Raw genomic sequence first — 16,053 nt, forward strand, 5'->3', positions numbered from 1 at the left:
GCTACTGGATACCTGTGCTTTCATCGTATTATCTGCCGTCTAGAGGATCATGGACTGTGGCTACAGACTATACTGGCTGGAGACACAAAATCTATGGGCCAACCAAAAGTTGGGAGACAGTGAATATGGCCTTATACAAAGCCAGTGGAACTACTGAACCCAGATTGGGAATTTGAGGAAAGAGAGAACTGTATTTTGGCCATTTACCTGGAATTGCTTTTATTACCATGTCTGTGATCAATAAAATATTGCTGCATCGTTAGCCTGCCTAGGTGATTACTTACAACCCACAAACTCAGATCTTTACAATAATTAAAGGGGTTATCCACTAGAATGATACTGGTGACCTATCCCTATGATAAATCCTCAATATTTGCCATCTGGAAAATCCCCACCGATCAGCTGTTCTGCCATTTATATCATATTTAGAGCATTTATATCATAGTTGTAGATAACCCCAATTATTAAGCCTGACATAAATGAGGATTGTTATTAATAAACTAGATGGTGGCCCGATTCAAACGCATCAGGTATTCTAGAATATGTATGTGGTACACCGGGCACAATCAGCAAAGAGGTGTTTAAATTTGGCGCCAATATCGCTGATTGGTCGCGGCCGGTAGCCGCGACCAATCAGCAAATCGTATTAGTGAGGACCGGGGAGCGGCGCTGCTTGTGCGGGTACTTCCGCTGCGAGCAGCCGGGAGATGACCGGCTGCTCGCAGCAGAAGTATCCCGACCGGCGGCGCCGCTCCCCGGTTCTCCTTTCACACTTGCCGTCGGGAGATTAGCGGCCTTAGCCGCTGATCTCCCGACGGTAGCCGCATGGAGGTCAGTGACGCCGCCGGTCGGGGTACTTGTGCTGCGAGCAGCCGGGAGATGACCGCCTAGCGCCGGTCAGCTCCCAGCTGCATCGCCACTGACCTCTGTGCAAAGCGGTGTTTAAATTTGGCGCCAATATCACTGATTGGTCGCTGCCGGGACCAATCAGCGAACCGTGTTAGTGAGGACCGGAGAGCTTGTTTAAATTTGGGGTCAAAATCGCTGATTGGTCGCGACCGCGACCAATCAGCGAATCACATTAGTGAGGACCGGCGCTGCCTGTGCGGGTACTTCTGCTGCGAGCAGCTGGGAGATGACCGACTGGCACCGGTCATCTCCTGGCTGCATCGCCGCTGACCTCTGTGCAAAGCGGTGTTTAAATTTGGCGCCAATATCGCTGATTGGTCGCTGCCGGGACCAATCAGCGAACCGTGTTAGTGAGGACCGGAGAGCTTGTTTAAATTTGGGGTCAAAATCGCTGATTGGTCGCGACCGCGACCAATCAGCGAATCACATTAGTGAGGACCGGCGCTGCCTGTGCGGGTACTTCCGCTGCGAGCAGCCGGGAGATGACCGACTGGCACCGGTCATCTCCCGGCTGCATCGCCGCTGACCTCTGTGCGGCAGATGAGCCGCTAACGGCCGCCATCTTTTTCTGAAATCCCGCGTCGCTGATTGGCCGCGGCCGGACCAATCAGCGACGCAGGATTTCCTGGACAGAAGGACAGACAGACGGGATAAGACGATTATATATATTAGATGAAAATAACAGTATTAACATGATCGCACCTTTTCCATTTTTTTTTTAAAACAGCGCCACCAGTGGCCGTGTATGGTAATACAACCCATAAACAAAATTGGAGCTGGCAGATCCTTTTTTTTTTTTATTTCTCGAATTTTCTTTCCTTAACACCAACAATTCAAGGAGTCAAAAATTCGATAAAAATGTGTAGTGATTAGATGCTGGAAATGGTGCTGTCCCTTTAATTATGTCCCATAGGACAGTAGCGTCGGAGGTGTCTCCACACAATGACCTGGTAGAAAATTAGAGCATTTCTACAATCCTATTGTTTCCCTTGTAAGGGCGGCATTATGTCAGATTAGATGTACACTGTCTGTGAGTCTATTGATGTATTATGTATTATGTGGAGTCATCTCAACTGGAGGAAATAATTGGTAATACTGGGAGTTGTGTTCTCATTCCGGAACACTGCGGGTCAACGCAAAGCAACACATCAAATGCCTTATGTAATACTTTGATTATGTCTTGAGTTTCCTTCTGACGGCTGTTGTGAGTCTTTTTCTTTTTGATGCTTATGTTGTTGTCGAAACATTCAGCTACATCCGATGTCGACAGCTAATGAATGTCCTGCCGGAGCCGCATCCGCGAGTACAACTATCTGCAGTCCATCAGCTCCAGCTCCCGCATGTAAAAAGTAAGCCGCCAGCTCCGATATACAATTCCCAGTATACATCCGGAGTAAAGTGGATTTCCCTTTATTGTACTCCTGAACACCACAGAGAAGTCTATTAGTTTATTTTTTCTCTCTTTTTTTCTAATGTATTAAGTTTATATATTTATAGATTTTTATGGTTTATTTTCTCTTTTTTTAATTTATGATGTTTATATACTTTTATGGCTTATTTTCTCTCTTTTTTTCTAATTTACGTTTATATATTTATATGGTTTATTTTCTCTCTTTTTTTCTAATTTATGTTTATATATTTATATATTTTTTATGGTTTATTTTCTCTTTTTCTAATTTACGTTTATATATTTATATGGTTTATTTTCTCTCTTTTTTTTTCTAAATTATCTTTATATATTGATATATTTTTATGGTTTATTTTCTCTCTCTTTTTTCTAATTTATTATGTTTATATATTTTAATGGTGTATTTTCTCTTTTTCTAATTTAGGTTTATGTATTTATATGATTTATTTTCTCTCTTTTTTTTTTCTAAATTACGTTTATATATTTATAAGGATTATTTTCTCTCTATTTTTTCTAGTTTATTATGTTTATATATTTAAATAAGTCTATTAGTTAACCCCTCAGAGACACGACCATTTTTCTTTTCTTTTCTTCTTGCCTTCCGGGAGCAATAATTTTTTTTCCGCTGTGGTTTTTGTTTTTATGATGTTCACTAGACTGTAAAAATTATTTGGTAACAGGTCGCTATAGTTATAGGATTACCAAATGTATATATAGTTTTTTGCTGTCCTGGTTTTAAAATGAACACAAAAAAAAACAAAACCTTGCAATTAAAAAAAAAATTGGAAATATTCAGAACAACCATAATTTTTTTTTATTTTTCAATCAATAAAGTTGCATGAGGGTTTTTTTTTTTTGCAGAGTGAGCTGTAGGCTTTAGCAGTAACATTTTGGGGTTTCCGGGCAGCAGATATCAGCTATACAGTTCTTTTTTCGGCAATCTCATCCTCTTACTATATACCTATTCCTGTAGTTTGATGCATTTCTTCTGAGCTCTCCAAGGCCTGAAATCATTACTGCGCAATACATTACAAAAGTTAATGTTCCAGCTGGGAGATACTTGTAGCCTCCGGCAAACCAGACTCAAAAAAAAAAAGTATAAAAGACAAGAAAACTAACATAATAATAATAATAATAATATTTATTTTTCTTGACGAGACATCTGTAAGCATTGTACTCGCCCACATTTCCAGAGTAACACATTGTTGGGGAAATATTCAGTTCCACTTCTAGGTTACCAATGTGTCACAGCTGACAGCGATAACTGCACCGCAGACGGGCCGTATTTATCAGTCACTGATTAGACTTTTTTAAGTCATTTTTAAGAAATATGACTATAATTTTGACCTTTTTTTTTATAAGCCAAAATGTGACATTTGTCAGATATGCATTTCTAAAAATGATTCAATTGCCATTGTACTTTCAGACAATTTGATCTCAATTGATGATGTGATAAATACACTTCAAGTATAAAATCTTGGTGTCATACACTCAAAGATCACTTCAAAGTACCGACCACTGCCTTCTAACTTGCTGTCAACTGGAATCCATCTCTAGTAGCACAGACGCCAGGACGCATTACAGCAAGTGGGGGCGTGCCCTCGTCCCTCCCTGGGAAGTGGGGGCGTGTCCTCGTCCCTCCCCGGGAAGTGGGGGCGTGCCCTCGTCCCTCCCCGGGAAGTGGGGGCGTGTCCTCGTCTCTGTACGGGAAGTGGGGGCGTGTCCTCGTCCCCCCCCGGGAAGTGGGGGCGCGTCCTCGTCTCTGTACGGGAAGTGGGGGCGTGCCCTCGTCTCTGTACGGGAAGTGGGGGCGTGTCCTCGTCCCCCCCCGGGAAGTGGGGGCGTGTCCTCGTCTCTGTACGGGAAGTGGGGGCGTGTCCTCGTCTCTGTACGGGAAGTGGGGGCGTGCCCTCGTCTCTGTACGGGAAGTGGGGGCGTGCCCTCGTCCCTCCCCGGGAAGTGGGGGCGTGCCCTCGTCCCTCCCCGGGAAGTGGGGGCGTGCCCTCGTCCCTCCCCGGGAAGTGGGGGCGTGCCCTCGTCTCTGTACGGGAAGTGGGGGTGTGCCCTCGTCTCTGTACGGGAAGTGGGGGTGTGCCCTCGTCCCTCCCCGGGAAGTGGGGGCGTGCCCTCGTCTCCGTATGGGAAGTGGGGGCGTGTCCTCGTCTCTGTACAGGAAGTGGGGGCGTGTCCTCGCCTCTGTACAGGAAGTGGGGGCGTGTCCTCGTCTCTGTACAGGAAGTGGGGGCGTGTCCTCGTCTCTGTACAGGAAGTGGGGGCGTGTCCTCGTCTCGCCCCTGGGCCATGGGGTACTCGGTAGCCGGGCCGGTCGTTGCTAGGGGAGATGTCACAGTGGCGGTGACCCGGGCCGTGACCCAGGGCGGTCAATAAAAGGGGAATTTGAGAAAGGGGATTATAGTTTTTATATAATGTTCGTGATGCAACCTGTGGTATGCGGCTATATGGAGCCGCCGCTGCGGTGCAGAACCTCTGGAGCCGATAATGACGCAGCAGAGTTGGTTCAGCTCTCCACAGGTAGAGCTAAGCTCCAGGGCAGGAAGTGGTGATGTGATAGATGTTGCTGTGCGGTGTAGTACAGAGGATGGCGCAGGTAATAACCAGTCCACAACTTAATGGCGGTTTCCTCTTATCTTTACTTGCGGTGGTTAGGCAGACCGGGGCACGGGTACTAGCTGGTAGTAGAGGTCCGGGCAGCCTGGAAGCAAGTTAGGAATCCACCTCGCCAGGTGAAGTTGGAGGCCTTCCCTTTGCGCTAATCTCTTTGGCCCTGCAGCTTAAGGCTGTGTTGCGGCCCTCGTCCCAGAGTAAAACGTCTTTGTGCTCACCTGTGTGGCAAGCAGCTCGGGCCTTCCTGGAGTGTCGCTCCCACGTGGAGGTGCTGGGCCCTATGGTGCTCCTGAGCCTCCAGGCGTCTGATGGGGCCAGGAGACCTGCAGTCTTCTGCCCTCCGGTTTCTGCTGCTGGGCTTTCGGTGTCCCACAACCTCGGACTCCGGTGTCCGGTTCCTCAGCGTGTTCCTCTGGGGTGAACTGCCGTGCAGCTCCACTCCCTAGGTCTTTCCTCGTCGACGTCCTGACTTCAACTCCTCTCTGCTCTCCTCACACTAACTAACCCGCCTCCAGATCCCAGTTGCTAAGGGGAGGAGCTCCCCTTGCTGGTCTGGAGCCAGGAAAGTGTTGCATGTTAGCAAAACCTGATTAGGGGACCCCTCCTTGCTTCCAGGCATGGCATCACCCCCTTGTGAGGGAGGCAATGCCACTGTGGCAACCGGACTCCTGGGGAGCCACATCCTCGTCTCTGTACGGGAAGTGGGGGCATGTCCTCGTCTCTGTACAGGAAGTGGGGGCGTGTCCTCGTCGCTGTACGGGAAGTGGGGGCGTGTCCTCGTCGCTGTACGGGAAGTGGGGGCGTGTCCTCGTCGCTGTACGGGAAGTGGGGGCGTGTCCTCGTCGCTGTACGGGAAGTGGGGGCGTGTCCTCGTCGCTGTACGGGAAGTGGGGGCGTGTCCTCGTCGCTGTACGGGAAGTGGGGGCGTGTCCTCGTCGCTGTACGGGAAGTGGGGGCGTGTCCTTGTCTCTGTACGGGAAGTGGGGGCGTGTCCTCGTCGCTGTACGGGAAGTGGGGCTGGGTCTGTCTTTTTGCTCCTGCTCTTCTGTCTGGCAAACTGCATACAGACATTACAGAGATATGGTCTTCTCTTTCAGGGCAAGCAAAGCATTGGACATTGGCAGGTGAGGCAAAGGAAGTTCCAGCTACAATAGAGCTGGAAGAATGATGACAAAGAAGAAGTACCCACTTAAAAAGTGTCAACATCAAGACATGGATATTAAATGGATAGGAGTTCAAGAGTTCTCACAGTATTGCCTTTGTAGCATATAATATCATTCTACTCTAAAAGTGCTATTCCATATTTATCTCAATTTATAGCCCTGAGGGGAAGACCTTTGTACGACCTCTGTACCATATATAAAATAACTGGTTGACGCAAAGCGTACAAACCTCTCCTATGACAATCTACATCTAGAACCTGGTGACTGCAAGTCAACCCTGGATTGTAAATTGAGGTAAAAGAAAGAGAGAGAGACATCCAATGTTATTGAGAAATGATGCATTCTCATCACGCTCCTCATTTCACATAATCTGCACCTTTCTCTGAATGATGTTTGAATGTAAAATTTATCTTACCCGATTTCAGAAAGCCAGTATTAAAAGGTTAAACTCATGCATGCTTAAGTACCGCAATACAGAGTCTAATGATCGATGCTTACCATTCATTACTGCAAAATGAATCTCGGCAGAATGAATATTATAATGCAGGTTAATATTCTATTCTGAAAATGTTAAAACACATCTCTATCATCTCTCGCCTCAATCTGTGTCGGATCTGTCCATGACTATTACTCGCTCTCAGCCTCCCTCTGTGGCTACTGCTGCCCTTAAGTCCTCTTAGTCCACCCTTTTCCATGCCCTCTCTTATGACTGTGTCCCTCACACTCAATTTACCTCGTTCCTTCACTCTCCAACTACAATTCTCCGCACTTCCCTACCTGTTGCTCTCCATTTCCTGCTCACCCCTGCACTCCAATCACCGCTCTCCCCTTAGTTCTTTGGCTTCCATTCTATCTTTTGCTCATCTGGTCACCTCTCTGACTAGCGGTCATTAGCTTGCCACCGATCATACTCTCCCCAACATTCTCCCTTGCGCTATGTTCTCATCTGCCTCGTACTCTCCCTCTACTCTCTTGCTCTCCACATACAGATGTTCACTCTTACCTTTCCTAGAATTTTGATAAGGATCTCAATTTCTAATGATTGTCTCGAAACGCGTCAATTCACATCACAACTGCAGGGAGGCTACATATAGAATAATCATCTCCAGAGAGAATACTAAAAAATCATGTTTTTTTTCTTCAATGCTAATCATCTTGTACCAGTCATCTTTACCTACCACTTTCATGCACTAGGGCCCCATACACATTAGACCAAGGAACAGCCGAGAATCTAATATGTATGTAGTAGAGATGGGAGAATTTATGTGAGTGGAATTAAATTCTACTCGAATTTAAAAAAAAAAATCCACATTCTGAGAATACAATTTTTTTTAAAAAAATTCGCTCTGAATTTAGCCTGCGTCCGCCATCGGTGAAAAACCAGAAAAATGTAAAAAAAAATAATAATATATGTACTCACCTCACTGCTCATCTGTCCGCCCGCTCCTGCTGCTCCTTGCCTGCTTTCCGTTCCTCCATCATACCTTATCTCAGGCATGGTGTTAACTCTAGGCTGGGGCTTCAGCTTGCGAGCAGTCCCTAAAGTTCACCGCACATGCTCCAAGATCTACTGAAAGTCCCAGCCTTGAGTAAAAACGGAGCTATGATTTTGGGCCGCTCACCTCTCTAGCCACCCCTGCTGCTCCTTGCTCCTCCACCACATCTCCGCCCTACTGTTCACTCGTGGTGCATCTCTGCCCAGGGATTAACTCAAGGCTACAAGTAGGCGTGCTAGCGGACGAAAGCCCTGCTTAGAAATGCAGCGGAACGGAGGTGTGGAGTGGAGGACTAGACATCTGGCAAGGAGCAGTAAGGGTGGCCAGAGAGGTGTAGGAGTCTTTTTTTTCTTTTTACATCTCACATTTATTATGCTCCGGGGTCTGACGAGACCTCATAATAGGGAACATTCAATCTACAGAGAATAATTTCAAGCAAATCAAATTTCCCGGGAAAACCTGTGAGCTATGGCGAATTCTCCCGCTTCCTATGATTTCACGTCAACAGAGCAGTTCCTTCTCTTCCGCTCTGTCGACGTCATGTTGATTCCTCGAATTTACCTGCACGCTCAGAAAAGTAAAGTCTGGCAGCATGAATGTTTTTCTACAATCATCTCTTAATAGTCATCTTAGACTGATACAAAAGTCAGACGATCGGTTTAGTCCGCGAGTCATAGAGAGAATTTTAAATGGCGTCTTAGCAAAGTGCCAGCATTTGATTTGGACATAAATGATTAAGGTTCGCTAAACCGAGGGAAAAATTTAAGTATATGTGACAGCTCCATAAAATGATGAGCTTTTGCTAATCCATATTCTATTATTCTTACAAAAGAGTTTCCCAGAGAACAGAAGCAGCCCGGCTTCATCTGCTTAAAATATGAAGTTCATCTTTGCATTTATCACCTTAATTAACTTACTAAGTGCATCCTCATAAATTTCCAGACACAAACTCTTCCACGGGAACAATAATTATCTGGCGGGAGACAAACTACTAAAAAATATTTAGGTTTATGAGAAAAAAAAGTCCCAAAGGCAGCAGAAGTGTTAGCGCCTCGGAGTGCACAGCCGATGTGTTAGTCAACCACACAAAACAGATCCGCCATTATTCATGCTTCCACTCAATGGAGTTAATAAGGAGGAAAAAAAAGGAGACAGAAGCGGTTAACATCAGGAACTGGAAAAGGTTAGTTACGGGCCCATTGTGGACTAACAGGATGCAGTTGGTTACAGGGAGCCGAGCCTGCGGTGGTAGGTTGCCACAAGTTGGAGAGGTCCACTTACTGACGTTGCCACAGACTGCCATGCAGTATTCCTCCGAATCAAAGTTGTTCCGGTTCCCGCCACATCCTCCATAAATGAACTGTACGCATTTCCTTTCAGTGACATCATAGAACCAGCGGGTGATCATTGCTCGACAAGGACCGGTCTCAGCTTGCTCAGAGCATACCTCTATTTATAAGATTTGGAGGAACTAGGTTTAGTAAATGTACAAAAAAATATATATATCTATAGAATCAATTTTTTTTTTAGCAAATGGTACAATCATGACCTAAACACGGGAATGAACCAGCTATCCACCCCCATCTTTCTGGTAGTATCAATGACTCAAAAGCTTGGCGACTAGTTCCACCTGGATATTTGGATACCTTTCTGCTGCCAGCCCATAGACCTTAGGACCAAAATATATAGACAGACGAAAGAAAAATCCTAGAAAGTAATTTGTGCAATATAATATGATAAAGAATATAACTGTTTGCCAGTGTCACAATTGGGCAAAATATTTCCCAAAAAAATTAGCCGAAAGAGAAGTTATCCAATGCTACTTTAGGCTGCCTGCAGACTTTATACTAGCTGTCTGCACTACCAATTTGGTCATTAATTTCTACCCTTTTGTTTCTCCATTCCACGGATTTTCACAGCTGTGTACACGTTTAAATATTTCCTTTAGTACACTATGTATTGTATAAAACATTTCTGTAAGTGGTTTTAACTAAAAGTTTCACCTTTTTCTCTGCAGCTTGCATGTATTACATTACACTGCAAGCTGCTCAATTCTGTTCAGTGTCAATCTCGTAAGCAGTCGTCCTGTTCTCAGCCACCAGAACCTTACTCTCCTCTGCTGAATGTAAATTTTAGCTCAAATCTGACTTAATTTTAGTTGACTGTTTTTTGATTCGATTTAGGCTTGAATTACCTTTTACGAAATGAGAGGAGTGAGAGGTGCGTCAGACTGACTCGAGAACAGCATCGAGCAGCTTGTTGTGTTTTGAAATTAAGCAATCTGCAGAAGATAAAAACAAATTACTCAGTCTAGAATTATGGCCAATTTTTATTTATTTTACTATTGGCAGGGCCGGATTACAGAGAGAGCAAAAGGTACAATTCTTCTAACAATAGGAATTAAAATGTGTATGCTTGTTTCAATGCAGAAGATCCATGTGGAAGGAAGATGCACATCGTTCTGCAAGAATATTGCTCAACTAGGATACTTTGCCTATAACAAAACTTTTCACTACATGGAAGCCCAGATCCTGAGCTGTGAATGTTAAAGGGGTGGTCCCATAAACGATGACAAATATATTATTGCTTGGGGTTAGGGGGCTAAGACTCCACCCATTCCGAGAGTGAGGGACCCTAAAACCCCTGTGTGAATTGAGTGTTAGTGAGCATGTGCGGCCACCACTCCTACAGCATTGGTTGCACATGCTCACCACAGCTCCATTTACACAGGGGGACTTTAGGACCCTTGTTCTTGTGATGGGTGGGAGTCAGACCCCAAGCGATCATACATTTATCACCTATCCTGTGGATAAGTGACATATGTGCTTTAAGGGCCAATTTTTTCAGCCTTATATACTTAGCCCTGGTAAAGTATCTTAATAGAGACATAAAACGGTTATCCCATGACTGTCTCACGAAAGCGTTTCCTTTGCTATAGGAAAAAACTGGATGGAAACCTGTGACGGCACCACAATGGATTTAATATGCACAACTGTGTCCTCCGATACATCAGCTTTCTGTGCACTATAAAGATTTGCACGCAGCTGTGTAACAGCACTGGCAATTAACGTCACGTATCAAGCCCACAAAACATAATTTGCTTTATAGGGGGAAGATGGCAGCGCATTACTACAATGCACTAAAAAGAGCGATTTACATTTGCAATTATCCTAACAAACTGCTTGCTCCAAAATCTTCCTTCAAAAAAAGCTCTTCCAGTACTCGAAGAATAAGCGATGGAACGGTAACCGATACTGAGCGTTTTATCTGCTGAGCTGCAAAGGACAAACGATCATTACGATGGCTACAGTGATGGCTAATACCCCGAGCAGCCCGGTGACCACTGTCAGAGAAGAGCTTCTGTCACACAAAGTGACTTGCCTCCAAATCCTAGGATTACACAGTCTCTTATAAATACATCTCGTCTACACACATTACAAGAGAGATTTGGGATTTCTAAATTAATTTATCGCCATCTGAAGAGTCACAAATGGATGAATATTGTCCATAAATGCTGCCAAGATGATCAAGGAGCTATGAGTCCTTGGAGGGGCGCTTCACTTTCTTCAAATACAGTTGTGGAAAACAAGTGTTTACTATGTAACCTGAGAGCAGCTTCATGTAGGGGCAGAGACCCTGATTCCAGCGATGTATCGCTTACCTTACTGGGTACAGCAGTTGTGAGACAATCACAGTTTTCTCTGCTGTAGGTTTAGCAGAGCTATGAATGCTGAGCTGTGTATAACACCGCACATGCCACTGATTGGCAGCTATGTGTATAACCCCACCCACACCACTGATTGGCTGTTTTCTGTGTAGAACCCCACCCACACCACTAATTGGCTAATTTCTGTGTATAACCCCAACCACACCACTAATTGGTTGCTTTCTGTCTATAAGCCCCCCCAACCACTAATAGGTTGCTTTCTGTCTATAAGCCCACCCACACCACTAATTGGCTGCTTTCTGTGTATAACCTCACCCACACCACTGATTGGCTGCTTTCTGTGTATAACCCCACCCACACCACTGATTGGCAGCTTTCTGTCACTATACAATGTCCACAGAAAGCAGCCAATCAGTGTTGGGGGCGTGATTTGACTAGGAGACACATAGTCTTGTAACGATAATCTCCTGCTGATAAAATATTGATTGTTTGAAACAGCAAAACACAACCTAGTAAGTGATACATCCCTGGAATCAGGGTCTCTGCCCCTACAACAGGCTGCTCTCAGATTATAGCAAAAACCTGCTGACATATTCCCTTTAATCTTATTTCCAGTAAAAGATCTTACTATAAAGTACCAGCTATGCTCGCACTGACACCATGGGCTTCCATTTTTCATCATAATATTTCATCAAGGTCTGTTCATGATCCATTAGATTCTATGATTTATTTTTAATCCCTAACGATTCTGTTTTACTTTTAATGGATTGAAAATCATTCCAGCAAAAAAAAGCTGTTTTAAAGGAAATTTACATCTTTAAGGGCATTTTATATATTTTAAGCTAAAAATTTTTTTTTGCAATTGGATGCCATTAAAAATTTTGCAACGCTTGCTTTCCATAGTCCACCACTCATTTTTTTCCTGCAAAATAAGTTAACTAAGAATGCATCAGTGAGCTCACACAGATGGGGAGATCATAACCCTTATCTGTCTTTGTTTTCAGCTCCTCTCAGCTGATTTACGACTAGATGAAAGTTGAGCTGATCTTTGATGTGATCATAAAGAGGAGTTCAGACAGAGACAGATTAAAAAAAAAAAAAGTTACAAACTCTTGGTCACCTATTCTTTTATGTATTTTTAATATTAGATAGGGAAACTTTGAAAAAGATTGCACAGTAAAGTCTGGCATATATTTTCAAAGTCAACATATCAGCCCCATCTGGTCCAAGAATTCTATTTAATAATGTATACAGTTTAGATTGTCAAATCTAGTTACAGATCGGCTTTAACTGTAAGCCTACACAGGGGCATTTGGAGGAATATTAAAGCCACGAGACAGCCCAAAAAATGTGTTTCCAATAAAAAAAAAATAAAAAAAAGGAAAAAAATAACAAAAAACTAGGGGATATTTGCAATAAGACTCTTGACAGTTTCTAGCATTACATTGCTCTAAAGCTAAGAATTTCCCCATATCTTGCATCATATGTATACAAAAAAAGGATAAGAGGAAAATAAATGATTTTTCACCATGTAAGCCATATAAATCACGAGTCATAAATCTCCATAGAGAATGGTAAAAGTAACAATAATTCACATTCAGTTTCATGACATAACCATCAAATCGGATGTAATGCATTTGCAGAAGCGTTCATGCGTCAGTAATACTATAATCAAGCGATAAATAAATCTGTTAAAAAAATAAAAACTATAAAATAAAAATAAAATACCAGTCATAAACTTTAATTGTTCATAAAACTAACATAAAATATGATGTTTGTTATAAACTGAAAGCATAAAAAAAGCGCAATACCTAGGATGAGATGTTTTTTTTTTTCCAGGAATATGATGTTTTGTTATTGCTCCCCGGACATAACTTCTTATAAGAGTTTTAATAACACTCACTATTATACAGGTATAAGGGAAAAGTGCTCCATATATTATATCATTGCAGTCACATAGTTTTATAGTTATTTTTGTGCTTGCGGTCCAGGAGCTTGACGCTAAGGCGGAAGGCAATGCACAACTTATGATTAAAGAGCGCCTGTCGCTTGCTCATAAAATTTGACTTAGATGTCTTGTAAAAATCCCTGAGTTTCCCTGAGTCAGTCGTTTTTTTCCGTTTTGCGCTGTGTCGTTCTATTGCAGAGATATTCACATATGTTTCTTCTGGAGCGCACTATGTGAAATCTTGGCTTGCAATCCAGCTTGGCATTTCTTCACAGTCTTCTTGGCGGACCTGAACTTTTGTACCCCTTCGGAGATGCTGCCCATGACAGCTCAGCAGTGTGTAAGGCTGCTAAATCAGCTGCTGACCTGTGATTCGCAGCGTCTGGGAGGGGTGAAAACGCACACCCCCAGAGAAGACTGGAGAAACATCTAGTTGGTCTGCAAGAAGAGATTTCACATAGTGCACTCCAGCAGAAACAAATGTGAATATCTCTGAAATGGAGCGGCGCTTGTTTTTAATAGCGCTATCAAGCAATACTCATCAATGAAGCACGCTCTACAGCAAAGAGTTTGCAAGTGATCACTCCTTGTCTAGGAAACCGGCCACCTCTGCAGTCTATAACTTAAAGGGGTACTCCGATCTCCATCAGTTGGGAACATTTGTCCCAAGACAACGAATGCTGGTGCCCCTGCTGTACATGCATATTCATGTTGGTGGACTAGGCCTCCCCATTGTGGTATCCAATAACTGGTCCACTAAAGACCATCATTATAAGTGCATTCATTTTGTTTAATAATATTAACATGTTCAGTCCCCCTTCTTTCCCCAGTTTCGCCTCTCCAGTGATCCCCTCTGGTCCTGCAGCAATGATGTCACACCAATCACTGGCTCCAGAGATCACATGACCCAACAGATGTGACATCATCACTACAGTATTGGTGGGGAATACCAGAATGGAGGAGCTGGAGTAGAAGGGGATTAATTGAGTATCGGTCTATGTATTATTTTATAACAATTGCTGACCATGGGAAACTTCTTCAAATTCCTCTATCATCCCTTTAATTTTCAAGTTAGCCCTATTGGATGAGTGGGCATCTAAGAACGGTGGATTATCAGAATTTTACTTCGTCTTAAAATACTGTGTTCTTCTAAAGTATTTGTCCTAAAATATGACCTGAAGTGAGTTGAACAAAGACCTCGTTAAGGTCGAAAGCTGATTCAGGTAGGGACAAGCTGCCAGTTTCTTGACCAGAATTTAACAACCTCAAAAGGCATATAAGAGGCTGTTGACTTTGGTGAGGAGACCTGCAGCTGGTCCAGACATCCTGTATATGGACATCTAAATTCGGGCCAAAGAACTTTTAAAAAGAAAATAGTGGGACATGAGTAGTGTAATTACCTCTGACAACTTCTTCTACGGATTCTGTAGTTGTAGTAGTGGTTGTGGCGATGCTCGTTGTTCTCTCAGTGGCTTCCTCAAAGGGTTCTTCAGGTTCCTCCTCCATATCTTCTCCATCATCTTCATCGTCATCAACCTCTTCTTCCTCCACTTCTACGACCTCTTCCTCCTCTTCTTGACGTCCTTGAAGAGCTTTGTCATCACTGAAAAATAATTTACAAACTTTCACTTTGTATCTTAGGAAGCGATCAAGCATAAAAATCTAAAGATTTTCAACCTACTACCCATTGGTGAAGATCCGTGAGGTCACAGCCTTCCACCGATACAGAACACTCCGCTCGTGCTGTAATCAGCATTCTAGACATCCGATTGACAGGGAAGGTTTTCATGTCATGCAATGGCATTATTGGTTATTATGCCAGTTATTCCTCAAGTATAAGAAATTTTGGGATTTTTTTTTTTTAACCAAAAAGGTGATGGGGCTCACCTTCAGCTTGTTATACAATGGTACCCAACGAAGCCTCCAGTTCGAAGAGTCAACATTCTCCTTTTAGAACAGTTTCTTTTCAACAAAAGTAACTCGGGGACTGACTCCCATATTAACCATGTAAAAATTTGAGGGTAATGCCGTTGATATCATGAGAAACAAACAGCCAACCTTACCGTAAGTAGGAACACACATGGTAAAGAAGAGGTAGGACCGTGCCGACTGCTCCCAATACTACCAGTTTTGAAAAGCTATTAGGGCCGTGAACAGCAAAAAGTCATTTTCTACATAGTGAGTCTGAAGGACATGGCTCAGGCATTCCTAGGATCTCGTGGCTGCTAATATTTATGCGGCATCTTCAATATATTCAAATTTTCACGCTCCGACTATGTCGTCACCAAATCCCCTTCCTAGAAGGTCACATATGAGAGGATTATCACACCTCAACAAGATTAACAGCAGAGCTCCGGGAGGAGGCAGAGAGATTATAGAAAGAAGACTGTTTTACATCCATACAACTGGCCATGCTAGTCTTAAAGGGGTTTTTCTACTGAATATCTTCTAGAGCACTTCAAGGTGACATTAAATTGTATTTGGGTATCCACCATGTTGCTCATTTCTCCATCCATTGGGAATAGGATCGCTCTCCTTGGGATTGGTAGTAAGTGATTGAGGAAAATCCAGCTGGTCTATAAGCGTTTCAGGTCAATATCAGAAGTCCTCATATTATATTACATTGCTAGGGGGGATCCTACTGAAAGGGAACCTAACAGCTGATACTTGCCTCCAAATCAACAGGCAGCAATCAGACAGTGGCTGCATGATTCCAGCCATATATGTTTATCTTTGAAACGCTATGGTGCTTCAGAGAAAAACATAGTTTAATAGCAGCCGGGGACCGAGACGCTGGAGACTAGTGCGACAGGCGGGTCCTTGGCAACTTCTCCCCA

General features: G+C 43.6%; 1 protein-coding gene across 4 annotated transcripts in view; it reads right to left on the bottom strand.

The window, feature by feature from the left end:
- APP (amyloid beta precursor protein) overlaps window positions 1-16,053 on the bottom strand; it is a 248,504-nt gene that overhangs the window by 40,480 nt on the left and 191,971 nt on the right. For 2 of the 4 annotated variants that reach the window (XM_073668274.1, XM_073668273.1), the window contains exons 6-7: window positions 14,617-14,819; window positions 8,883-9,050 (exon numbers count right to left, since the gene is read on the bottom strand). In XM_073668274.1, the coding sequence (XP_073524375.1) occupies window positions 8,883-9,050; window positions 14,617-14,819 (371 nt within the window). The remainder of the gene's footprint in view (window positions 1-8,882; window positions 9,051-14,616; window positions 14,820-16,053) is intronic. The other 2 variants (XM_073668283.1, XM_073668275.1) reach the window with 1 other exon arrangement.

The sequence above is a fragment of the Phyllobates terribilis genome, unplaced genomic scaffold (assembly GCF_046119375.1).
Source record: "Phyllobates terribilis strain yellow unplaced genomic scaffold, ASM4611937v1 Scaffold_2__4_contigs__length_985480577, whole genome shotgun sequence".
NCBI lineage: Eukaryota > Metazoa > Chordata > Amphibia > Anura > Dendrobatidae > Phyllobates > Phyllobates terribilis.